Source organism: Sesamum indicum, linkage group LG4 (assembly GCF_000512975.1).
Source record: "Sesamum indicum cultivar Zhongzhi No. 13 linkage group LG4, S_indicum_v1.0, whole genome shotgun sequence".
NCBI classification, from domain to species: Eukaryota; Viridiplantae; Streptophyta; class Magnoliopsida; order Lamiales; family Pedaliaceae; genus Sesamum; species Sesamum indicum.
Genome location: NC_026148.1, coordinates 17283164 through 17309362, shown reverse-complemented (window position 1 = coordinate 17309362; position 26199 = coordinate 17283164). Strand labels below are relative to the sequence as shown.

Sequence of the window (26199 nt, the reverse complement as noted above, 5' to 3'; positions counted from 1 at the left end):
GTGTGTTGTTGTGGGTGGCGGAAGAAGAATTTTTATAATTAACAGGAAATTAAATTAATTACTATATGTAAAGCAAATGGCAATAGTTGACTAACTTTTATTTATTTATTTATTTACTTTTTAATTATTTTTCTGATATTCATTATTGACGAATTCAAGGGTCCATTTCTTCCCCCTTTTTGCTTTGATGAGTTGAAGAGATAATTCATATACATGTTGCACTATAGTTTAATTAGTTTTTAATACTTTTTTTTATGACTAATTCCTTTTCTTTCAAATTTTTCTTATTTTTTTGTGACAAATAAAAGCCAGAAGTATTTTTAATAACGTATGGTGATTCTTCTGTAAAATCAAATGTATATATATACATATTCTTTTTAATTAATTGATATTAAAATATTAAATATTAAATAATTCTCCTTAATTTCTAAAACTTTAAATTTTTTAGATGAAGTGATTATTTAGCATTATGTCAAATATGAGGTTTTAGGTTCGAGTCTCATTGTCGCCCAACACATAGGGTTTCTACGTGAGTGGGCGTATTAAGATATTAAATATTAAATGATTATCCTTTCTGATAAATCAACAGTTGATAGCAAGTCATAGTCATAGTCCGTATAAAGCCAATTCTGGTTAGTTTACCGTACAAAATTGATAAGAATTTAGCGGAAACTAATGAAATAGGTTAATTATTGGATACCTGTTAAAAAAATTAAGGAGTATTAATAATTTTTAAAATAACAAGTAAATATTTACAGTTATACTAAATTTCAAAAATTCTCATGTAATTTACCCTTTAAATTATTAGAGTAATGGACACAAATTTATGGAAAAAAATGAAATAAATTTCAGAAAAAAAAAAAAAGAAAAGAGAAGAAGAGAAGAAGATTGGGTTTGGACAAAGATTATTTCTTACCCACTGTTGCCTATCTAATGAAGTTACATATATTGACTTTTTATTAGCCTTAACTTGGTAAACCAACGTACAATATATATATTAATTATTACAAATCATGATGTTTCCAAGAAAATCAATGATAAAAAAATTTCAAATTGGCCGAACTAAATCTAGTTCAATTGGTGAGATTAAAATCTCATTATTAAAAAAGTTATGAGTTTGAGTCTATTAATATATGAGTAATAATTTTATTTTAATAATAATTATTGATTAATTAGACATATTTGACATTAGTATATATTAGTTATTGGTAATTAAAATTTATAATATGATTATAGTTAATTCATAAAAAAAATAAAAAAAATTCTCAAGTTGGTTCGGATAATTTAATATGTGAGGATTTTTTTTTTTTTTAAGTGGAAAGATACGCATTATCATTTTTGTGAAAACTTCTATATGACAAAGAATGTAATTTATATTAATTGATGAAATTCTGTTGTTATAAAGTGATAAATTAATGTAATTTTTAATTAAATAAAACTAATAACAATATATGCATAATTTTTTTTGGAATTAGGATTGTGGTTGACGTTATTTTAATATATTATCAAAAGTATATATACCCATTTTATTTGATTTCTTCTAAAATTATTAGGTCAAACCCATAAGTTAGATATATCAGCCCAGTCGACTAAGAGCCCAATCGGCTCATCAGTAGGACAAAATAAGGGCCCATCAGCAGGATGGATAAAACACATCAGTAGGGAAGAAAGGCCTACAGGCTTACCTGCTATTTTACTGAATTGACAGACCCAAGAAATAAACCCATTTAGTCGGACACATCATCGTACAGTTAGGGGGACACGCCACTTAGCTTGTCTAAAATATCTCCAAGTGGTTCTAATACTCACAAAAGGGCGCATTCTGCAAGTTAAGATAAGAGAGAGACAACCAGCCCCTAAAGAGGCAGAAAGGAACCCCTCCGCCTGAAATCTCTAAAAGGCACCTTCAAGAAAAGTTGGAAGACCCCCCCTCCCCCAGGGAATTTGAAGTAGGGTTCCCACACTTTACGACAAGACCTATGGGTATTCACATATCAAAGAAGCAAAACAATAAATATGGAAGGAACATAGTTCGATATCACACCAAAGCCCCTAACATAAATTCCATGGCCAGGGGCAAATTGTTTCATCAAAGCAAACAAATAAACTGCTCCATCCCCATCTTCAATGGGGGAAAGCAAGCAAGAAAAAGAAAATTGTTCCAACCAGCAACCACATTATATTTTTAATTTTTTTCTCCACAGGCAGAGCCTTCATTCTTTTCTTCAGGAGTCGCAACAACAGAAGTTTCATTAGACTAGCATCAACATCCTTGGGGGTGTATCCCTCTTTCCTAGCTCCCACTCTTGAGAGGTCTCCCGCTATAGAGTCAATTGCTGCTTCAGGGGGAGACCCCTCACTTCGGCCTCGGCCTCTCCTAGTATATTGTCTAAATCTTCTTCTGCAAAAAGAGGACAACTTATCAACTATATGCCAAGAAGAAAAATAACAGCAAATTAAAGAAAGAACGGTTTCAAGAACAAATCTGATTCAAGAAAGAGGCCTCTGCCTTCGGGAGTAAGAGCATCTGAAAAGGGGTCTGGAGCATTTTCCATGGCGGTGGCAATATCTAAGAAGGAAGGCTCCTCCCCTGATGGAGGGAACCCATGCGCCTTAAACTGTTCATTGCATGCCACGAAGCTACGTTTGAAGTAAGGTCTCGCAATTTTAGCCAGTTCCCTTTGATAGGCTTCAAACTTCTTGAGTTGCTCTAGACGACCCGCCTAATACCCCTCCAAATAACGTTGTCCATCTGTCGTATTAGGAAACTCGAAGGCCGCCCTCTCCATGGCCTGCTTTAGGGCCTCCTTGTGACCCTGAGTCTGCTTCTACAGTCTTTTCAACCTTTTCTCCAGTTGTTGTGAACAACCCACCGCTCCTTCTTGTCCTCCTTGAGCTTAAGATTCTCGGCCCGTAGACGCTCTAACTTCTCCTCCAATTTCCTCCTCTGAGCATCAGGTTGAGTGCCAGAAGGATGGGAGAAGAGCTCCTCGCAAATAGAAATAAACTGGCAGAAAATGAGAAAAGGGAGGAAGGGGTTATAAAGTCATTCCTTAAAGAGAAGGAAAATCTAAAACACCATACCTTAAGCATGTACGAGGAAGCTATCCCCTTCAGTTCCTCCTTTGTCATGGAGGATAGCAAATGCCCATCCCCTAAAGACAGCAGCCCCTTCATAAGTTCGACCACCAATGGAGCGTTGCTTTCTCTTGATCTCAGGATTGATGCGTATGTAGACAGGCAGAGTAAGAGCAGAAGTACTTGAGGATCACCCCCTTCTCGTCCTTGAGAGAGGGTGGAGGAGGAGGTCGTGAAGGAGGTCTGGTAGAGCTGGCGGGGGAGGCTCCGATTGCACTTGACCTAGCCCTCTTAGAAGAATCCATTGGGATAGCCCCAGGAATAGGAGAAGCGGCACGTTTCCCCCTGGATTCGCTGGAAGACAGAATCCTCTAGGAGATCAAGAAGGAGGAGTCCCTCCAGTCCGAACCCCCGAAGTATGGTCTCGCATCAACTTACTGAACATGATGTTCTCTACACTAAGGAAAGGATAAACAATATCATAACATGGAATTAGTATGAACAAAGAAAAGACAAAAAGCACTAACAAAAGTACCCAAAGAGTCCCCCAAGGGCTCCACCCGAGGACTTGAACCGAACTGGCCCAGCAGTCTTTCATCGACTAGGAACCGGCAATCATAAGGGTTGTCGTTCAATATGTCCCGCAAGAAGGTCAACATAATGGACCTTTCCTCAACCTGAAGAGGAGAAGGGGTCTCCAGAATCCATTGGTCAGGGAAGGACCAAAGGCGAGAGGGGAAAATAAAAAAGAAGCTCTTCTTCCAATTTTTGGGGGATGGAGGGAAGGTAGGAAGGAGATTCCAGGGCGAGGCATGAACACAAAAAAACCCATCGCTGCTCTTTCCAAATGATAGCATTGAGCAAAGATACTGGCAGAAACAGGAAACTAATGAAAACGAAAAATCATGAAAAAATTGGCCAAAGGTTTTGAAGCAGTTAGGGACTAACTGCTTTAGAGGGGACACCAAAACCACGTACCACATCAGAGTAGAAGGAGGGAATGGGGAAACGAAGGCCTGAGTTCAACTGAGCATAAAAGAACGTCAAGTAGTTGGGGGGAGGAAGGTGAGGACGACTCTTGGGGAGGGCGTATAAAGGACAAGGACAGAGGGATGTAATACTTCTGTATTAACTACTCTATCCCCATGAACTTGAGAATGGAAGAACCCCACTCTAGAGGCAAAGGAGAAACCTCCCTCTCCCCCTCTCCAGGGGAAGAATCCTCCCTTTCATTTCCCCCCCTCAAGATCGATGTCCTCCTCATCGACTAAATGATGGGCCGCCGCCGCTGCTTGGCGGAGACTCCTCCTAGGCCTCGAGGGAAACCAGGCGAAAGACCACCCATCTCCCTCGAAGTCGCCTCCGAGGGATCATTGTCCGCAAAAGTCTCACCCATAAAATGGATCGAGTCATCGGAAGATGACATATTCTACACTACAAATACTTAGAAAAACTTCAGAAGAAGGGGAACAAGATACTTACAAGGCTCTCTAATGGAAAGAACAGTTGATGCTTCAAGAAAAAGGAAAGAAGAAGAAATAAGGGGGGAGTTGCTTATTTTAAGACGTGGGGGAGAAGTTGCAGGCACGCTCCAGTAATCGCCAGTGATGGAAGGGGCTCGTAACCGTCTCTGCATGTGGCGGAGGCATTTATCACCTCCCAACAATCGAGAAGGCTAGGCTTAGGCCTAGCCATCATTCCCTAATAGGAGCAGAAATGTGCTGCTTGAAATACGGATAAACAAAAGGACACATGTAGGTGGAAAAACACAAATGAGAAAGGATCCCTTCCCCATTGGATAGAAGGATTCCTCCTAGATCGAAGGGAGCAAGAACTCATACTCTAAGAAGGAGTTAGGGTGCCCCTCTTCATTAGAATGGGGGGACTGAATAATGGGTATAGCCCAGCATAGTCTGGCCCAAGAACGAGGTAAGAAGCCTAGACGCCCCACTTACGTATGCCCATAATGAGGAAAGAGGCCTAAGGCACACGGCCCGATTCGCCTAGCCCGAAACTCCTGTAACCGGCCCAACCTTCATGCACATATCAATCCCTAAAGCATACGTGGCATACACACGGGCTCCCCCATGGCTAATGGAGATTACGCGTGACGGAAGGCCTCCCCGTAAAGCCTAGACTCTAACGCCCGGCAGACTCCCAGAGGGCTAGGAGTTCTCCTCTATCTTGGACTCTCTCCCTCACTCAAATAACTAATCCTCATAGCATAATCCCTAAAAAAGAGAATTCAATTACGCTTTACCTCAACTAACTCTACTCATTTTTCTCAGGAATAGGAAGCAGTATCAGTTCCACGGCAAGGAGGACAATCTGCTATAAATAGGAGGTCCATACCCCCGCAGAGGGACGCCTTCACGCTGTAGAAACTCAACTACTGCTTTGATAATCTACTATCACCTTCATTTACTTAATCTATTCTTATTTCTCCAACATTACATCTCATTCTTCTAATATTTTTTCGTTATTTGAATTATTATTCTTCGAATCTAGTACTAACTTAAGCGTTGAGTGTTAACTTTTGTTTTGCAAGCTCTCTCTCTCTCTCTCAAAAACTTTCATTCGATTAGCCTAAATTCATCACCAAGATCCCAGAGATTTGTACTTGTGCTAAAACTGCACGCATCACTAATAGATAATTTAATAGAATTTTTCTTTTTAAATAAATATTCATCAAAATAGTATCATTGTTCAAATACTTTATATCTTGATTGCTACAGAGAAATTTATTGATGTTTTGATCGATTATTAAAACGTTAATGTAATGATATAATTACCACATCTATAAAAATTAATAAAAAAGATCCAAGTGGAACACATTAGTTTGAGAGGACTAAGTAAAAATTCACTCAGGCAAAAACAGCCAAAATACAACACAAGAATATACAATTAGCATATTTCTGAATAAGATAGACGATAAATTATTTCAAAATTGACTAGTTATCCCTTTGTTAGAGGTGTTCTATGAATGTCTGCGATCAAATGAATAGTAGCGACTTGAAAAATGAAAAGATTTGTACAAAATATACGTGTCTGTCACCACTTCGTGGTAAATCGTTGGACTGGTGCAGTAATGGTGCTCTCGCAGCCCAAGAAACAGATCCTAGGAAACATTCAACCTAGTTATACAACATTGTCCAGCAGAGCTTCATTCATTACCAGTAAACTACCTAGTAAAACATCTGCTTCCTGTAATAAGGAGGTATGCAGATCAAATGGATGCTGGCCTTGTTTCTTTTAGAAGTCGTTGTTTGAACAAAAACCGATGTCCTTTTTCAGGACTGTTCTACTTCATTATGTTACTTTGACGAAGCGAGGTTTAACTCATTTCTTTTGGAAAGTTATCATACCGATGAAAGCTATGGCGCGGAAAACTACACCAGCAAGAATGAGGAAAGTTAGACGAAGAGCCCAATTATGGACGTTATAGCCGTATTTTTGGAGCACGCCACAACGTGTTAGGAGCCACACACCATAGTACCTGTAATCAAATTGTATAATCAGTAAATCGGTTGGCTCAACATCGTCAAGGAAATTCGAGACTGTACAGGGTTCAACTATTTTTATCTTGCAATTTCCTAGTATAAGTTTGAGACGTACTCATGGAAAAAGGAGTAGCAGCATACCGTTCAGAATTTGCAATCACAAATGCTTCTAGTGCCCACTTCGGATAACAAAAGCTCGCTAAATCTTTCACAATTTTGCTTGCATTCAACTGAGTCGAAATGAGGGTCAAAACCACCGGAAGTAGTACCGAACACTACAGGAAAATCAGATGATATCTATTATGATAGTGGAAGCTCAAACTAATAACTGCTATGAAGAGAGGGTGTGTAGTTACCAGCTGGGAAGGGCCGGGGTCGAGGAAAATGGCCAATGCATAAGCTATACCAGTTACACAGTAAACGAGGCAGAGCAAGACAATATAGTTATACGCAAAGGACGATCTTGGATTGCTGAAGAAATAAAACATCGAGAGATAGACCATGGGCTTTATCAGTGTATTGAATAGGTCAACTGTGTCCTTGGACACAAAATGAGCCAGGCTGCTAATGCCAGAAGCACTTTCTCTCCAGTATTGTAACTTGTCCTGGGAAAATGACCTCAAAGCCGCAATCTTGCACAGCAAAGCTGAAATTTGCAAGTTAGATATAAAAGAAACAGTAAGAAACAAGTGGCGCAGCAAACCTATGCATCTCCCTCTATGTGTGTGTGTGAGAAGGAGGGCGATAGATAGATAGATAGATAGAGATAGATAGATAGATAGAGAGAGAGAGAGAGAGAGAGAGAGAGAAAGAGAGAGAGAGAGAGAGAGAGGGAGAGCGAGTAATACTCTACATGCAAACATCTTAACAGTTTAGTTCTCTTCTAGTTTGAGGATAAATGGTGCAAGCTTGAAGGTTTTTAACAAAGATAAGTGATGCATAATGAATGGATATCAGCTCAAGTATAACGAAACTGGAACATTTAGAAACTTACAGACAGCAATTATCGTATAGGTATAAGCAGCAAAACCGAAGGATGCCTCATTTGCTTTAGTAAGTGATCCCAAGCAGGCCCCAGCAATTAACAGGATGAGATAGTCTACTGCTTGTGTTTTCGCTTCTCGCATTCGCTGCTTACCAACCCTGAGGTTGTCATCATAGAGAGGAAATCAGAGACAAATTTTGCTGAGATAAAACAGTTAATATTTTAGCACAAGAAAGAGTACTGTTTGCAGTCAAAGTAACCAAAATGGTTTAAATCAAATACCAAATCAGAAGAGATTTGTAATTAGTGAGAGTTACAATTCACTCTTCTGGCTATGGTGAAGTTACAGAAACCACCTTACCATTCCAAACAATTAGACAAACAACCCATGTCAGTAGGTTCTTATGCATATAGACCGATAAACCCTATCATTTATATTGGCATCTCCTCAATCAAATGAAAACATCACCTAGAGCGGGTCTATCTGGAAATCAAATAATAGGGAAGATGTAATGTTAGCCATACTTGATGGATGTTAATGCAATTATCAGTTTTAATTGTATACCTTCCAAGGAAGTACTTGTACTGTAAGAAAATATTTGGGGTTCTTCGATACGACAAGTCAGCTGACTTCAGGAAGTTGTGTCTTATCATATCACGTTTTCTCTCCACATTAGCTTTAACATCTTGCCAGACTTCTCCAGCAAAGGACTGTTCCTCAGTAACGGAACCGGGAAAGTCGTAACCGTGGTCAATGTTTAATGTTGGCGTAGCAGTTGCAGAAGTATTAGCTCTCATATCTGGTGGAATAGGATAACCGTTATGTAGCATCCATCTAACAGGAAGTTCCGTGTAACTCACGCCGGAGCTTGAGCTTGTTTTAACCATCCCCTCCAAAATGTCAATAAAGTAATCTGGAGGATTGACACGCTCTGGAACAATGATGCCAAGACCAGCAAAGTATTCTTCAACTCTTTTCACCGGACCATGATAGACGGTGAGGCCCCCTTTTGCTAGGAGTATCAAATCATCAAACATCTGTAACAATGTATAGCTGGAAAGAAAGCACACAGCAAATTATCAAGGAAAGTGTAACTTGGAAGGCTGTCAGTGAAGGTAAAAAAGTATAGCTCAAATTTTAGTTCTGATTCCTTTAGCATAAAAATTCGTGTATCTCATCCTAGGTTTTCACATAAGTCATGCGGAAAGAAATTCCACTTCATAAATTGAATGTGCATTGTTCAATTCAATAAGGCCTAAAAATATAATCTTTGGGTGGTAACTATTACCTTGGTTGATGGACAACCATACAGATATTTACCCCCTCAAGAGCTTCTCGCCTAAGTGCTCTAAGAAGTAGCTGTGAAGATGAGCTGTCTAGCCCAGAAGTTGGTTCGTCCAAGAATAATAAAGATGGTTCCATTACTAACTCAAGACCAACATTAACTCGTTTCCTCTGGCCTCCAGAGATACCTCGCTTCTCCACTGTTCCAACTAAGGAACCCCGAATCGTCTGCAATCCCAAGTACTCGATAACCCTTTCAACGATGAGAAACTTGTCTGGCTTTGGTAAATCTGCAGACAGTCTTCAAAAGTTTAAAATGTAAATGCAGTTAATACAGAATTTCATGTTGTAGTCGTTTCAAACAGTAAAAGGTGGAAATGAAACAAAGATCTAGGACTCGAACATGATGAGGAAGTGCTTTTTGAGGTTATAGTCTTCTCTCAGTACAACATGATAACATTAATGAACAAAACACTTTATTGGCCTAAACACTCGTTCCAATAAGAAAAATTCATACACTGCACCTATTTTCTTTTTGCTTCTGTTTTGGAAAAATTTTGACATCACTCAGTAGTCATTTTCAATTACATGTCTAATGAACGACGACACCAAATGTGATTTCTCTGTTTCTCTATCTCTTCTATAAGATAAGGAAAAAAAATGAAGCTATTACAAAATAGGGGGAGATGGGAAAAGAGGATGTAGAAACATGTAACTCAGGCTCCCTTTGTAACTTCAGAACTCGCAGAATTTTGTATAATTTCCTTTGATTTTATATTTCTAGTCAAAAGTTATGCGTAATGCCCGCCAATTTTAGTAAATCATATTGGATTCACATCAAATACGAACTAAACATCACATACCTGCACCTTGCACTAAACCATAGATTTTCCTCCACAGTCAAGTTTCCATGCACAATATCATCTTGTGGCACAAAACCAATGATTTTTCTGTAGGAGTGAATCGAAACTGTCTTTCCGTTAATTAAAATCAAGCCGTTAACCGTGCATCCAACTGCTTTTCCAGCCAGAGCTGAAAGAAAAGTTGTTTTCCCAGCTCCTGATGGGCCCATGATAGCCGTAATGCGGCCAGGCCTTATCCTTCCAGTGACACACCTCAATAGATTTTTATGTTTGCCTTTCAGAGTGACAGTTAGGTCTCTGAAAGCAATCTCAATCAGAGGCCTTTTCCTAGTTTCTTTGTTTGTGGCCATTGAAATGACTCCTGAGAAGGTAAGGCTCTTATTTTGTTGCTGCTGAGCTTTCTCTTTCTCGAGTTGTGAATATGCATACTTAAAAATCTGACTATGAGTATGAATTTCTTTATCTTTTGAAGTTTTCTTTTTCATATTTTTGTTTCCAGAATCAAAAACCTCAAAGCTACTACTTTCATCTTCCTTCCCGTGTTTCATGTCCACATAATGGCTGGGTTCTGTACTCTTGCTTTCAGATGCAGAGGTTGATAGCTGAGAGACAGTTGACATAGACGGGTATAAATCATCTGTTGTTCCATTTTCTGCGTGATTCAATATCTTATCTTGTTCAGAATGTGTGACGTTCCTCTTAGAAAATTTGCCAGAAAATTGAGAGTGTAGTTCAATGGCATGCTTTTTAGCAGCTTCTTTTGCAGTTTTCCACCTTGCACGTGCTTGCGTCTTTTCCCTCACAGTTCTTGCAGCTGCTTCTCTGGATTTGGCATATCTCCTTTCTCGTGTAGTAAGAATTTGATCAGAACAGTTGTATATAATCAGCAGAAGAGTGCTTAATGCAGCCTGCAATTATTTGTGGTAGCATCAAATACCACAGCAGAAACAAAAAGGAGTTTATGCAAGAAAATAGGTGTAAGAAATGCTATATATCCAGTAATGGGGAACATGGGACTGACTTTCAAGGATGATTCATTGAATATCAAGAAATTATTCAATACCCAGAAGAAAGGAAAAGGCCCTTAGGAAATACGGCACCACTGTAACATTCTCATCTCAGAGACAAGTTTGCGGGTACTTATCCACAGTACCATCTGTATTCCAGTCATATATGAAAGACAGACAGGCAACATCATTTTCTTTGAAAGAACTACTTATAATATGAACCTGGAACTCTCTCAGGTCTACATGGAACCAACATAGCCAAAAGAAAAAAAAAAAAAAAAAAAAGAGGAAGATGAAAATGGGGAAAACAAGAGGATGTACATGATCACAAGCCAAAGGAATTGTAACCAGCTCTTGTAGTAAAGAATACAGATAGGACAACATACGATTAGCATAACTCCATACGCATGAATATTCTGACTTGCTGCTCTGGAGTCGCATGTAGTCAACTTGAAACATCCTATAAATTTATCAGACAATGAGAAAAATGTAGGGATAATTTCTCAAGATATCCACTCGCTAATAGACTATAACAAATTATGTCTTTTTAAATGCATAAGGAAAGAGTACAACAATATTTGAGCACTTTTACTCGGTTTATCCAAGAACTTACGTCTCTGATCCGTAGAACCCATTGGACAGTAGTTCCTGAGAATGTCAATGAGAAGTATTAACACTGAAACCTTGCGGGTCCAAAGTAAAAAATTAAAAGATAGTTTGACAGAGTTCTGCTGACAGAAAGTCGCTACCCGCTGCTACAAGCTATTCTCTCCGTACTTGTTGGACAGTAGGAACCAGCAGAACAGAATATCTCAGTACTTGTGTGGGCATCTGCCCAAATATTTGCACCACCACAAGTATGGTTTGGTTGTGCAGGTGGAAGTTGGTAACTATATCTGAAGAATTCCATGGATAAATATGTTATGCACATCATAGCATTGGGAAGAACAAAGATCAAAAAAGTGTTGTAACAGATGTTCAGACTTACGGTTCACATCTCGCTGTATCCTTATTCAGGGTAGCAAGTGGGCAGTAGGAACCCAATGGACAGGCTACAGAGTTCAAAGAAGATGATCAAAGATGACTTCAACTGTTGACGAGTGCGTTTTTCAGAATAAATCTCATTGCTCAATGCACATTGCAAGGGAATTAAAAAATAATAAGCACAAGTAGAAACAGATAGATAGATGCATAGTAGATCAAAAAGGGAAATCTATGTATCAATATGAAGACTAATAAGTGATGCCGAGAACAGCTAAGATTTTCATGAACTCGTCGTAGATGGATTTCCTAGACATCTGTAGACGTTCCAGCTAAGAAATGAGATAGAATAGATGTATTGACATTGGCAAGGATAACAACAAGGGGCCTGCGAGCAAACAAGGAACTCTTTTGGAGAATCTAAGTTAGGTAACCAGAATGCACTAGGGGTACTTGAACTTATGACCTATTAGGGCTCGTTCTTGTAGTACTTACACTCAAACTATTGTTATAAGGTTACCTTTCCCTATAAATTAGTGTAATTACAGACCATTAAAAGAACTTCATAGTTTCATCGCTTCTAAAATTAGAGATGGTATTGTTATGATTTTATGTTTCTTGAAACAGAAAATTGACATTCCATCACGTTTCTAAACATTTCAATCAATTAAACTGAATGGAGTGGAATGTATTATGTAAGCATTGTAAATTCGGACTGCGGTTTTAGTAATTTCATAAAGGGGTCATAGTTAGTAATTACATTAACTCTCATGGGAGTTCAATTTAATTAATCCTATTAAGGTGATTTAATTCACTAATTTCATATTTGTTTGTTAGCAAAATAGGCCTAGAAGTAGATCTCACTCGTGGAATGGATATACTCAAAATACCACACAAAGACTGTATATATAGGATGTAGCATCTTAAAGTTAATGCATTGAAAACTAAAAGTTACTCAAAGACTTACGTATCATGCAAGTGATACCGTACGGGCAGAAGAAACCTTCACAACAGGACTGGCAATCAGATCCTCTAGCCGGTATCTCTTGAGAATTCTTTAGGTCTACTGGCTCTTCCGTATCAGCGCTACACGCCCATCCTGGCTCACAACCTGGAACCCAATAGGAGGAATTACAGTTCCTGTTAGGCTTCAACCCCCCATTGTTCAAGCTATCAAAATACACTTCCACTTCTGCTGCTGTACATAACCGCCGAGTAACATCTGCCCAACAAGCAAGATATTCAGATGATGGATATTGGAGATGCTAAACTAATCACTGAACAGATCATAAGGAAGCTAGAATCACTGTCTTGAGGGGTTTGACTAGAAAACTAATCAACAGTTTTGAAGTCATCATGCTAAAATGATGAATTTGACTCCACAAAATCAGAACTTAGTCCATTTCCAATGTCGGTTCCAATCAAAATTCAGATCAAAACCTAACTAAAATTGGATTACTAAGAAGAATCACGGAGTCTCGTTTCACCATAGTAACATAAAATACTCCCCCTGCAATCTTGTCCTCGGCGAGCTGACCGTCACAACCTTTTCCAATCAAAACTTTACACTTATACAACAACATACAAACTCGAACCATCAACTAGACAAGTAAAATCCAACAACCTTTTTCCATGTCCCTAATGCACATTCTTTTTCTCTTGGAACCAAACAGAGAAAGGCACATTACCTCCAGTTTTGGACAAGCAAGCAGTCAAGAAACTCACATCCGAAGAATAATTGAAAGCTGTATTCCATTCAGCTTCCCTGAAAGAAAGAGAAAAGGAAAAGAATTAAACATAAGTAGCAACAACAATCAATAAACACAACCATCCCTCAAGATACCACCCCCTGACTCCTTCTTTTCCTTTTTCCCCATCAAATTTCAAGAAACAAAAGAAAAACATGATTAGACAAAAAGAGAAAATGGGAAAAGGGATTACGGATTCTCAATGCAATAGCTATAATCTTGGACGAGTTTACTGGAGAGAAGATCGGAGGTGAGATTTTCAAGCCTGCTGTAAGCTACTTGAGTGAGGAAATCAAGAGCGGCCGGGCTTTGCAACTGGGGTGGACTAAACTCATCCAATTGGCACAGCACTAACCGCAGGGAGCTGGATTGCAAGAACAAGAATATAACAATGCAGGTATAGGAAGTAAATGTGATAGTGGATGAGCCCAGCTTCCTCCTCATTCTTTTGCAGAGCCCGACAAACAAGAACTCTGAAATTTGACAGGCAAAACCCAATGTGGAGTGGTGGGGTGGGGTGGGGTGGGTGATGAAACCGAAGGTGGTGATGATTGAAAAGATTGAGAGAATTTTTAATGTAAACAACTGGGGGAGAGGTGGTCAGAATCTGCCATGTGGGGAGTTCTTTGAAATATAAGTTGAATAATATGCCTACAGTTGGTGTGTTTCTGCAATTGGAGGGAGTTCCCGTCGTCTTCGTACATCACATATTACTCTTATGTAAGAAAATTTATGTAATGGTCTTATTATTATTATTATTGTTATTATTATTATTATTAGGACAAATAGGATGAGATTTTTTTATATTTGATGTAATTATAATATTTTTTTGTTGTTAAAAAAATTACTAATATCTCCTTGATTTTAACAGCCGTTTAATAATTAGTTCAATCTAATAGTATTCGCTAGCTGTCCATCAATTTTTTGTGGTAAAGTGGTCAACATACCCTTGTGGAATATTAATTATAATTTTAACTATTTTAAAAATTTATGAAACTTTTTTATGAATTAATTGAACAGGTTGTTACAACTTTTCAGATTTTTCATACACCTCGTCCAATTTATTTACAAATTTTCGATTTTGGATAAAATAATTATAGCAATGACAAAATGAGGTATTTTATCAAACATCATGAGGTATTTATAATTTTTCAAATAATTAGGGATACTCAAAATTATGCCAAACTCCAAGAAAGCTCAGACAATCAGGGGGCATTCATAATATACTCTCTGATTTATGATCTGTTTACACAAATGACTCCTGTCTTTTGAATAATTATATGTAAAAAATACTAATATTATTTACACAAACCACCCATATTTTTTAAAAAGTTACAGATACATATTTCCAAAAACTTCAGTATCAGTACACCAACTATCTTACTTTTTTATTATAAAAAATAATTTCTGTAATTATACATAAAATATTGATAATTTGTATAAACAAATGAAATGAAACTATCCCTTATTATTGTTATTACTATTAAAGAATTATATGATCTCTTAACAAGTCCACAAACTTCAATATATATTGAAATCATAATCGTAAATTCCGAGTTTTATGTAATTTCTAATGGATTTCAAGATTAGATAAGAAAATAATTTGGGGGATTTAAACTGACATTGCTTAGTGTAAAATCTTGTGAAGACATTTAATATTAAATAATGTTTTCGATTTAATAGTTTAAATTTTAAATGAGATAGTCGTTTAACAGTCATACATCAAATTCTTTTTTGTATTAAAATAAAATTTGGGTGATTTTGATTTAGATACTGATGCCAGCCAAGACATGCTCCAATAATCCTTAAACTCGAGTCAAAACATGCTTCGAGGAATATAAAAAATTGGGTTAATTAAGTATATTTTACACCTCTAAATTAATCTGTGTAATATTTATTCTACTAATAAATATTTGAACAAGATGGCTCCTATATTATATAGATTTGTAGTACGAGGGACTTTTTTTTTTATTTTTATTTTGCATCTTAAATTGAATTGAATTTTTTAATTGAAAAATATACATAGTTTGATTAGAATAAAGCAAAATGTAATTAATTACTAAGTTACATAGTTTATTACAACCGAAAAAACTTTTAAGTAAAAAGTTATTATTAATGTTGTAATAAAATATTGCATTTGTTGTGTATGTAGTATATTGATTTATTATTTTATTTTTAATATAAATGCTGCATTTATTAAATATTTTTTATATATTGATTATGAATATATTTTTTCAATGAAAAAATAATTTGATGATTATTTAACGTAGAAAAATATTAATTTATATTGAGAATTATACGGTTATTTATGACATGAGACGCAATTTAGCTCAACCAATCAATTCAAGAAAGTAAGCGACATAGAGGAGACAAAAAGTAGTTAATATGAATGAAAGAATTAGGACAATTACACCGTTTCGGTAAGGTATGGATTAATTATATGTAGACTTTTTGTTGGTTGAAAAATTAGATTTTGTACTCTTGAATTTTTTTTTATTAAATAAATAGATTCATCCGTCAATCAGAATTCACAAAATTAACTAATATCATTAAAAAAAAATGAATGAAAGCTCATATTTATTCCCAACTGATTTATTACTGACTTCTTGCAAGTCAAACAGATCTTTTCTGACCAAACTACTTGTTCACACAACAAGGATACTATAGTCATAAACGATTTATTTGACCTGCAATAAGTTTGTAAGTCAATTGAAAGTAAATGTAAATTTTTATTTAATTTTTTTTATGTTATCAATTCTCATGAATATTATCAGTAAATAAATTTATTTTTTATTAATAACATTCATGAGAATTGAAGACATGGTGGAGTCACATAACCACCTATTCTTCCATTGTAGATTTAGCAAACGGTGCCTCAGCATTGTTCAGTGCATTGTACGGTTCTACTGGTCCAATAGGGATTGAGCAAGAGATATTGAATGGGGAGCGAGGAAGTGACGAGGGAAACACATCATCAATATAGGCTACCGTACCCTGCTTGGTTCGTGCGTCTACCATATTTGGAGGGAGAGGAACCTGAAACGATTTTAGCATGAGGAGAGGTCTCCGAGCGTAGTGGCTAACTTAATTGTGGAAGATGTATGTCAGCGTATACTCGATATTAAGTTGCCTAGATCTGTTAGTACGTATGCATTGTATCGAGTGTAGCGTATCCCCTTAGCCTGTCGAGGGAGACACCTGATGAGAAGTACTGTTGTACTATTATTCTTTTTTTTTTTTTTAATGAAACTTATCTTTTAAAAAAAATAAAAATAAATTTATTTTTTAAATAAAAATAAATATTAAAAGTATTAAATGTAATTTTTCAAATTTTGAGACGATGGCGATGTAATTATTACAAAGAATTGAGGTTAGGGAGAACAAGTGGTGGGAGTGCACGTCTTGATTGACGGATAAGACTTGCCGGCACGCTACTTTGCTTTTTGTCCAATTCCGATTCCAATTCCAAATGCCTCTAAATCATCACACACGCAATTAATAAAATCAATCTTTTTGGACAGAACACCAAAAGATTTTCTTGTTCCAAGTGTTTTTCGTTTGTTTCTGATGTCGGATAGCAGCTCAGGTTTCTCACTTGATATTATAACGGTTTAAGATTCAGATTCTCTGATTCTCTGAATTTGGAAGAATAAAAACAAAATTACATCATTTGTGAAATTTATCTCATTTTATATAATTTATATTACCATATTTTATTTTGATAGTTATTAAATAGGGAGTGAATTTACGAGGTTAAGTTTAAATACAAAAACAGATACCGTTGTTTATAAAAATTATAAGTACACGATTTTGATGATGTAGTTATAATTACAATTACATCTCCTACTCAGAAACAAAAACCTATACAAACACCTCTTGAGATACACTGCGCTAACACTCCTCATGAAAATGTACATGTAATTTTGTAAAGAGTAGTGGTATATTTCTATTTGAACCTTAAATAATGTGCTGAATTATCGATTAGAATATCGATATAACTATATATTATCATTTTTATTTATAAGAAAATAAAGCTCAATTAGTTTTTCCAATAATGATAATAATTGGGAAAAAAAGTAACATAAAATGGGGTATGTTGGTACAACAATTATGGGCTCAATATCGCAAAAAAAAAATATTCCTTACATTATAAAAATGACGACCTTATAAAAATTAAGTTATCATTATTTATCATAATTAAATAAAAAATTTCTAAAAACTTAAAATTTCATTATATAGTTGATTTAATATTTACCATGAACTTTTAGCTACGTTTGATGTTTTACGCTCGCTTGCAAAAAGGCTTATAGTTGTTGCATATTCGAGATTAATTAGTATTTGTCATAATTTTTTTTATTTTAGACATAGTAATTAATTAAGATAAAAAATTGTATTTCTTTTGGTGGTTTGAGAATATTTACAGTACAAAATGCAAAAGTTTACATATTTATGTAAAATATGAGATCATGAATTCAAGCCATGTCTAATGTTTAGGTACTTATTTCATTTTATGTAAAATTATGATAATTTACTGTGTAATATTGTATTATCATTTTCTATCAAAATAAAATTGATAGCGTTGTGCAATAACCACAATAATTGGGAGCAAATGTGACATAAAATGGATTATTTATTAAATTTAACTTACTTTGATAAATATATATATATACATTGATTATTACAATTATCATAATATGATTATAATTAATTTATTAAAGAGAGAGACTACTGATTTCTTGTCTGAATAGTGAGGTTGAGGTTTTACAATTAAAATTTTATAAGTTCAACTCTTATAAGCGTAGATATTAAGTCTACTTTTAACAGCACTATGTCGTTTCATTATTACATTGAATTTATTGATTGATTAAAATATATTGATGTATTGCGTATTGAATATTATAACAAAAATATGTTGATTGGTTAAGAACTATCGATGTTTTTTCGGACTGAACGTTGTAATAATAGTATGTTGATTGGTTTAGAAATATTAATATATTCAGAGGGGGAAGAGATACATAGAGAAAGATACTGAATGTTTTAATGACAATATTTTGATTGATTTAGAAGTATCAATGTATTTTTGGAGAGTAAGGATATTGTAATAATAATATATTGATTGTTTTGAAAAGGGAAAAATGCAAGGAACGTCCTTGTGATATCATAAATGAGCAAATTATCCCCTAATTAAAAATAAATAGTGATTTACCTCCCTATATTTTTTAAAATACAATAATTTACCCTCCTATACAACGAGGTAAATTGCTTCATTTTTAAAAGTATAGGATGATAAGTTGCTATATTTTTCTCATAAGGAAGTAATGTGCTCATTTTCAATATCACATAGGAAAATTTACTATTCACCCATTTTAAAAATATTGAGGCATTTTTGGTGGAGAGATATAGCAACATATTTAAATGAAGTTAGTTGGGATTGAATGTGCAAATGGCAAATAGAGACCAGACATTTGCCCACTTGTCTTTTCATTCATTAACTAACTCAGATACTTCCATTTCTACTCTTTGTGATATTTAGATTAGAAATCTATTCACTATGTTTGTTTTCATTTTCAAGCTATCTTCGGAACAAGTCAAAACATACTCAATGTTTGTCATTATTCAGAAACACCTTATCTAGGTGTTTTAAACTATTTTAACATAAATACATACATATATATACACATACATATATATAAAACATATATGATTTGACAATGAATAGTAATTTTTGTCTCCCAAAACACAACATTAAACATACAATACTTATTTTAAATTATCTCCAAAAACAAATCCAAACATGTATACTATCTCTAAAACAGACTTATTTATCTTTGTTTTTCTCTTTCTATCTCCACAAAACACAACAAAACGAATCCAAACATTATGATTTTGTTTTCTCTTCTCTCCTTTTCTTTTATTTGAGAATAATTAGTCAAATCTAAATAATTATATAATGATTATTCTTTTATTTATAATAAAATTTTTAATTTATCATGAATAATAGATAAATTACATAGTCAATATAATTCACTCACTATATAATTTTTATCTGAGCTCAACAAAATCAATTTTCAGAAATAAATTTGACTGGATAACTAAGAATCAAGAGAAATAAAATTAATAAAAAACTCGTCTTTTAATGTTATACTAATTGATAATTCTTTCTTTTATTAGTTTCAAATATTTGATTGGATAAAATAAAATTATATAACTTATAGAATATTAGTAACGACAACTTCAGAATTAAAAGGATCAAAACTTTGTTAAAATCTTAAAAATAAATCGAGAACTTATCTATTTTTACTACATTGAACTTGGATAGTGATAATATTATCAAATTGTGGAATCCTTCATCGTTGCGATGGATATGAAAACATGCTGTCACAACGAGGCATTCGGCACGACGCTTGGGACGCTCAGCCCCGATGACCCGTTGAGACTTGAGACAGTGCCAATCGCACTTGTCTTGCAAGACTAATACCTCAAGATAAAGAGTAGACCACGCCATTCTGTCTAAAAACATGACAAAAGACCAAAGACCAAATAAAGGAAAGAATGGAACTACAAGTCTACGTACAATGGTATCAACTCAGGATCCGCCTGTAACCGAGATTTGAAAAAACAAAAAAATGGGCACGTCATTTGCAGCTTGCAATCCCAGGCCTCACTATACAATGAATCCTCCAATCGAGGTGTGGTCACAAGCACAGTACGGCTTCACCCATGCACTCCCCAAAACTGACATGCACATACCAGTCCAATCAGTGTCATATGTAAGAAGAGATTGTGAACGATTGCCATCTAAATTTATCTTTCCTTTTAAACTTGCACAAGTAGATTTACAGAAACAGGCCCTAATTAAAATTGTATTTATCAGTTAACAGTTAACAGGCCCTAATTCTATAAGCACATTTTTTGAAACTTTTATTAGATAATTTTTAATATCTTATAATCTCTCAAATATGTTATAAAATGTTGTAAAAAGTTTATAAGGTGATACAAACACCCTCTTGGTCGGCAGGTCATTTTTGGTATGGAACAAATTTCCAGTCTCAATCTAAGGGCTAATAAATATGGGGTGCAAGCCAAATTAATTAATCCAAAGTTGGTAGATACATCATCAAGTCCAATTGAGGAAAGATTTATATATATATATAAAAAAAAAAAACATATTTTCCCTGGAGAATAAATAAGGGTAAATCATATAAAATAGTTGAAATACATATTTAATATCACTTTCATCGTTGAAACTAAATTCATGAATTTACCATATGTATAGTTTAAAAAATTTGTTCGTGGTAGTCATGAAATCACTTTTCTACAAATATTTGACGAATTTTGTAATTATTTAAAAAGAACATTAAGATTAGGAAGTACTTGGTTTTAAAGAATTATTTTTGTGTATATATTAAGCTTATCTAATAAACTCTTTATGTAAAAAGTTTACTAAACACTTTATAAATAAAGACAAATTATATTGACACTCCCTGAGATTACATCTATATATGTAAAATATTTTATATTATTTACAAAATTACAATCAAACCATTTGGTCCATGGGCAAAAGAATTCCACGATACAGGTCAAAGGAGACACCAGCCGTAATAGATTCCAAAATAGAAGAATTTTCATGAACATTCCAGTTAAGGCGGAGTATGGGAGTAGGATTCGCAACCAACTAGGTCTCCCTCATCTCTTTAAGCAGACCTTCTATCATTTCTAGCTGTTTTTTCATTAGGCATGTACTTCTCCACGGGAACAGAAACGAAGCTCTCTTCCAGTTTGGCAATTATCCAAGGTTCCAGAACAAAGAAATCTTGGCCTTTCGTTTGCCAGCGTCACCTTTCAAGGTCCTGCTATCCTTCTTTGCAAGGGCAGTGGTCGTAGGTTCATAAATCGAGATTCCCTTGGTAGCCAAGGAGTTGAGGTGAAGCTCATCACCATCATCATCCGCCTGATCAGAATCATCAGCCCCTAATAGTTTTCTCTTACGTCTAGTAGAGATACCAACAGTGGGAGGATTTCCCCCCCAACCTTTAGCAATAGCCTCGATTCGAGCCACAACAGCAGTAGAGGGTACCGGGGATGTAGTAAAGCAGTTAGATAAAAAAAGCAACGTCCTCAGAATCACTTACACCACAATAACAGGACGCGATGGAGTAGGGCCTTGGGAAGAAGATACTTGTAGATGATGGCGAGCACCCATTTGAAGACTACGCGAAGCCATCACAATGTTTGTTGAGACAAGCGAACCAGAGGTCAGTAAGCAGAATGAGAAAACAAGACCAATATCAAAAAAAGAGAGGAAGAAATATACCAATATATGAGCATCCAAACCAAAAGAACTTGAAGACAAGCCAACTACAGAGAAAACTTTCTCGATCATGATAACCCTATAATCATACTTATACTCAAGAATTCTTTCCCTGAAGAAGGTAGCAACCCATGAAATAGGCCCCACAGGGTCTAGGGAAGGTTTGGTCAGTCGCCACTTATCAATGTTCCAAGTCGAGGACCTCGAGATTGGGCATCAATAGTCCTACTGAGACTTGCACTAAGTATTGCATTCATTGGATGAGTACCGCGTTTCATCGACAACAGACGTTTGACGTTTATGCAATTTCAGTAGGTTAGTTGACAAGGCTATTAACTCACTGGACTGATTCGTGGGGATCGTTATATGGAAGCGTTAGAGGCTTGGTCAATATCACTTGAGTCCCCAGCTCCGATAGTATGGAAAAAGTCCTCAAACTTAAGGAATCACTGCAGTCACGTGCATGCAATGACTGTATCTTGGTTTTGTGCGAGAGGTGATTATGTCTCAAACATGTCATCTTAAGCCTTGTCCGGTGCAGTCAAAGCATGTAGCAAGGATGGTGAATTCTAGGAATAGGATCCGTCCTATGTCAAAACGTGATAGATGTATCTCCTATGCGCTTGATAATGCATTTACGCTCTATCAACCTATGGCCACAGCTATTGGTCGAATAGGAAAAAGAAGTTCCTTTGTCGAGCTTGGCATAATGCGATCTCAGATATCAAGCATAGGCACCTAGTATAGCATGAGAACCGAAACCGAATTTCATGCCCTAGACTAAGGCCGGGAGACGGTAGACAAAATGACCGTACCCATATTGACTCGGTAGACAGAAGGACCGTACCCATATGGACTCGAGAGCCTAAAAACATTGATATTTGCCTAGTCTCTAATGCCATGGACCATTGCTAGACGGCCACCTATGGTCATGAGCTTTCTTGATCAAAGGTTGATCGAGAATTAATTAAATTAGATTTAATTAATAATAGTGTTTGACACTAGCCCAAATCTAACTGAAAGGTGAACCTAAAAAGTCGCACATAAATCACTAAAGGGACAAGGAATTAAGTGAAAATTAATTTCATAAGTAATTAGATTACTTATAAATAAGAGGGATCCATGAATGGAGAAGCCCAAGAATAAATTAATAGGATTAATTTATATTGGGCTTGCACTTATTATTTAATAAGTTGGACTTATTAATTAATAAAGATTTATTCAGCTCATGTATTAAATTGGATTAAATATATGATGGACTCAATTAAGTGAATTTTAATTAAATTAGATTTAATTAAAATTAATTGGGTTTTGTATTTTATTTAATAAAATCAGCCAAAGCACCTAAGTTGTTGGAAAATTCTAGGAAAGAAAATTATTGACTAACAATTTCACTTTTGGAAAGTGCCATGTTAATCATCCTTTATTTGGAACAAAAGATTTATACAATTCAAATTGGAAAGCCCAATCAAAAGTTGGGGGAGTACAAAAGGAGGGAGAAAGCAAGCCTTATTATTTTAAGGCTAAAAACGAAAGATGAAATTAAAACAAAAAGCATGCAGGCCTCACCCAACATAAAATTAAACCATGCATTCGGCCAATGAGCTTTGTGATTATCCCCATTGTTTATCGAATAAATAATAATTAACACATTTAAATTAAATATAAGATGTTAAACAAATAAATACCATTCACGTATTTAACAATAGATATCTAATATCAAATACCAAAAATATAATTAAATATAGAAAATAACATACTAATAATACAATTAGAATATCATCCATACATGTACAATTTTTTTTTATTTGTTTTGATACCATTTCCAAATTAATTTAAGACACAATTTAATTTTAAAAAATTTCAATCTAAGTAAAATTAAAATTAGCCAAATTTAATAATTTCAAAAACTTACAGAAATCAGGAAAATCCAATTTTTTGAAAAAAACGGCATAAAATGGCCAGCCGTTTAGAACAACAGAGTCGGCCGCGCGCGCAGGCACCCCTGCCTACGTGTCACGCGTTGCGCATGAGCGTGAGTCCTGTGGGGACGCACGCCAGCGAATGCAGCAACGCCCGTACTGCTCCATTTTTTAAATTTTATTTTTTTGAATTTTTGCAATTAAAAACTAAAATAAAACCACGCATTTACAGAAAATTCAATTTTCAAAAAATGCACAGATATATATAATTTAAAAGCGAAATTAATACATATTTTCTAAACACATAACCTTGCTCTAAAGCCATAAAACATGCTTTTCAATAGCAAAATAAATACGTTGTTCATGCTCAACACATACTAATGTGTTAATCCTAAAGGCACAACACCAAACTAGGCTCTGATACCACTGAAAGAATCAGTATGGCCCGAGAACGCGGCGGAAGCGTGAAATAAAAAAATTAAAACAGTTCAATGGGGTGTTGTCTTTGAAATTCCCGAGTGTACGATGTTTGTGAAAAGCATAATAATCAACATATAAACATACTAGACAAGTGGCTAGAGGATGAAACAAAAAGTATAGAAACAAAACATGAAACTTTATCTTTTTGTTTCTATCATTGAGCAGCAACGTACGTTGTTCCTTTTATGTTCTCTTATTCTCTTCACTTGAGAATTCAGACTAGAATTTATCTAAATTGTCCACACCACCAAATGGACTAACACTGTTGTTTAGTGATTTTGGATTATTTTAATTCAATTCAATATAGAAAAAAAAGGTGAATATTTTTTAGAGAGAAAAAGAGCAAATTTTGTGGCTCATGTGCTAGTTATGTTGGATATGTGTATAGTTTTGTATATTATATACAATTGAATTCAAAATTCAACAACTACCAAGTTTGCCTCCAAGGCAACCTATACACAAACATACATTAAACCTCCAACTATGATGAAATAGCCACTCCATCATATTTAGCATGGTGAGGAGTTTCAACTCCTTAACTTGCTCCAATCTCCCTCAAATGGGCTTGGACTTCAAGTATGGATCGTGTTTGATTTCATCAAATCAAATTAAGCTCTACCAAAGTCTATTGGATAATATTTAATAAATTAATTTTAGTCAAACTAAGTCCAAAGATTCATTTAATTCAATTAAAAAATCTAAGCCCAATCTCTAATTAATTGATTTAATCAATTAATTAAGCCAAATTTAATAAATTAATTCAATTAATTTAAAGGTGTTAAGCCCAAAATTAATTAATTCTTGAGACATCCATCAAATAGATTATTAGATAAATGATCCAATCATTTATATATATTGTCTTAGAATTAATTTAATTCAATTAAATAAATTTATTTCTTCTTGAATCAATTGCAAATTAATTCTACCAATTCCATAGTGATTTGTGTGTGACTCTTTAGGTTCACCCTCATCTAGACTTGGGCATTGTGTTCAATACAAATAATTAATTAAATCTAATTTAATTAATTATTTTTTATAATCATTAATCGAAAACGCCCGTCACCATGGGTGGCCGTCTAGCAATAGTCCATGCACTAGAGACTAGGTGATGTTGGCGTAAACCTTTAGGCTCTCGAGTTTCATACAAGTATGATCCTTTCGTTGACCATCTCCCGGCCATAGTCTAGGGCATGAAATTGAGCGTTGGTTCCCATTCTAGACCAGACAACTATGCTGAATACTTGAGATACGTTTACTCTATTGATCGACAAAGAAAACTATTTTCTATTCGACCAATCGTTATGGTCATAGACTTAGAGAGTCCAAACCATCTCAAAGCGCATAAGAGATATATCCATCATATACTGATAGGGAACAGATTCTATCTTGAAATCCACCATCCTTAATACATAATCCCACTACACTGGACAAGACTTATAATGACCACATCAAAGATACAATCATCTCTCGCAATATCCAAGATATATCCATCATATGGATGCAACTGTCATGATTCCTCAAGTCCAAGGACTAATCCTATACTATCAGAGTCGAGAATTCAAGCCATACCGACTAAGCCTCCAAGACTTCCATATGACGATTTCTGCAAGTTAGTTCGATCAGTTAAAAACCTTGTTAACTAATCCACTAAAATTGCATAGACATCCCATGCCTGTAGCCGATGAAACATGGCACTCATCCAATAAATGCAATACTTAGTGCAAGTCTTTATAGGACTCTCGATGCCCAGTCTCGAGACCATCGACTTGGAACGTTTGGAACAACCCTCAAAAGTTGGTTTCAAGCTGTCATCCAATGCGCAGCCCAACTACATGGGTTATTCAATTGGTCTGTGGGCATTTGTTGTGACGTTAAAATACCATTCAACGTAAACAGTAAGCACAACAAACATATGGTGCCACAGATGAATGCTTACTACATCCATCAAAATAATATCACATTAATAAAGATTGCTAAATGGTTCTCAAAACCGCCAATTCAATTGGCTTTTTGAACACCATTCTAATAGTTTTCACCAT

The 26199-nt window shown here is 35.2% G+C and overlaps 1 protein-coding gene across 1 annotated transcript; it reads right to left on the bottom strand.

Moving 5' to 3' along the window:
- On the bottom strand, positions 5998-14101 carry LOC105161326 (ABC transporter G family member 24). Its single transcript, XM_011078973.2, has 14 exons — positions 13641-14101; positions 13388-13464; positions 12667-12921; positions 11707-11770; positions 11468-11614; positions 11332-11366; positions 11105-11178; positions 9712-10619; positions 8853-9149; positions 8129-8617; positions 7573-7721; positions 6935-7224; positions 6720-6853; positions 5998-6574 (listed from the first exon to the last, which is right to left on the bottom strand). Exons 1-14 carry the CDS (start codon positions 13889-13891, stop codon positions 6418-6420), a joined length of 3327 nt encoding a protein of 1108 aa, XP_011077275.1. The 5' UTR covers positions 13892-14101; the 3' UTR covers positions 5998-6417.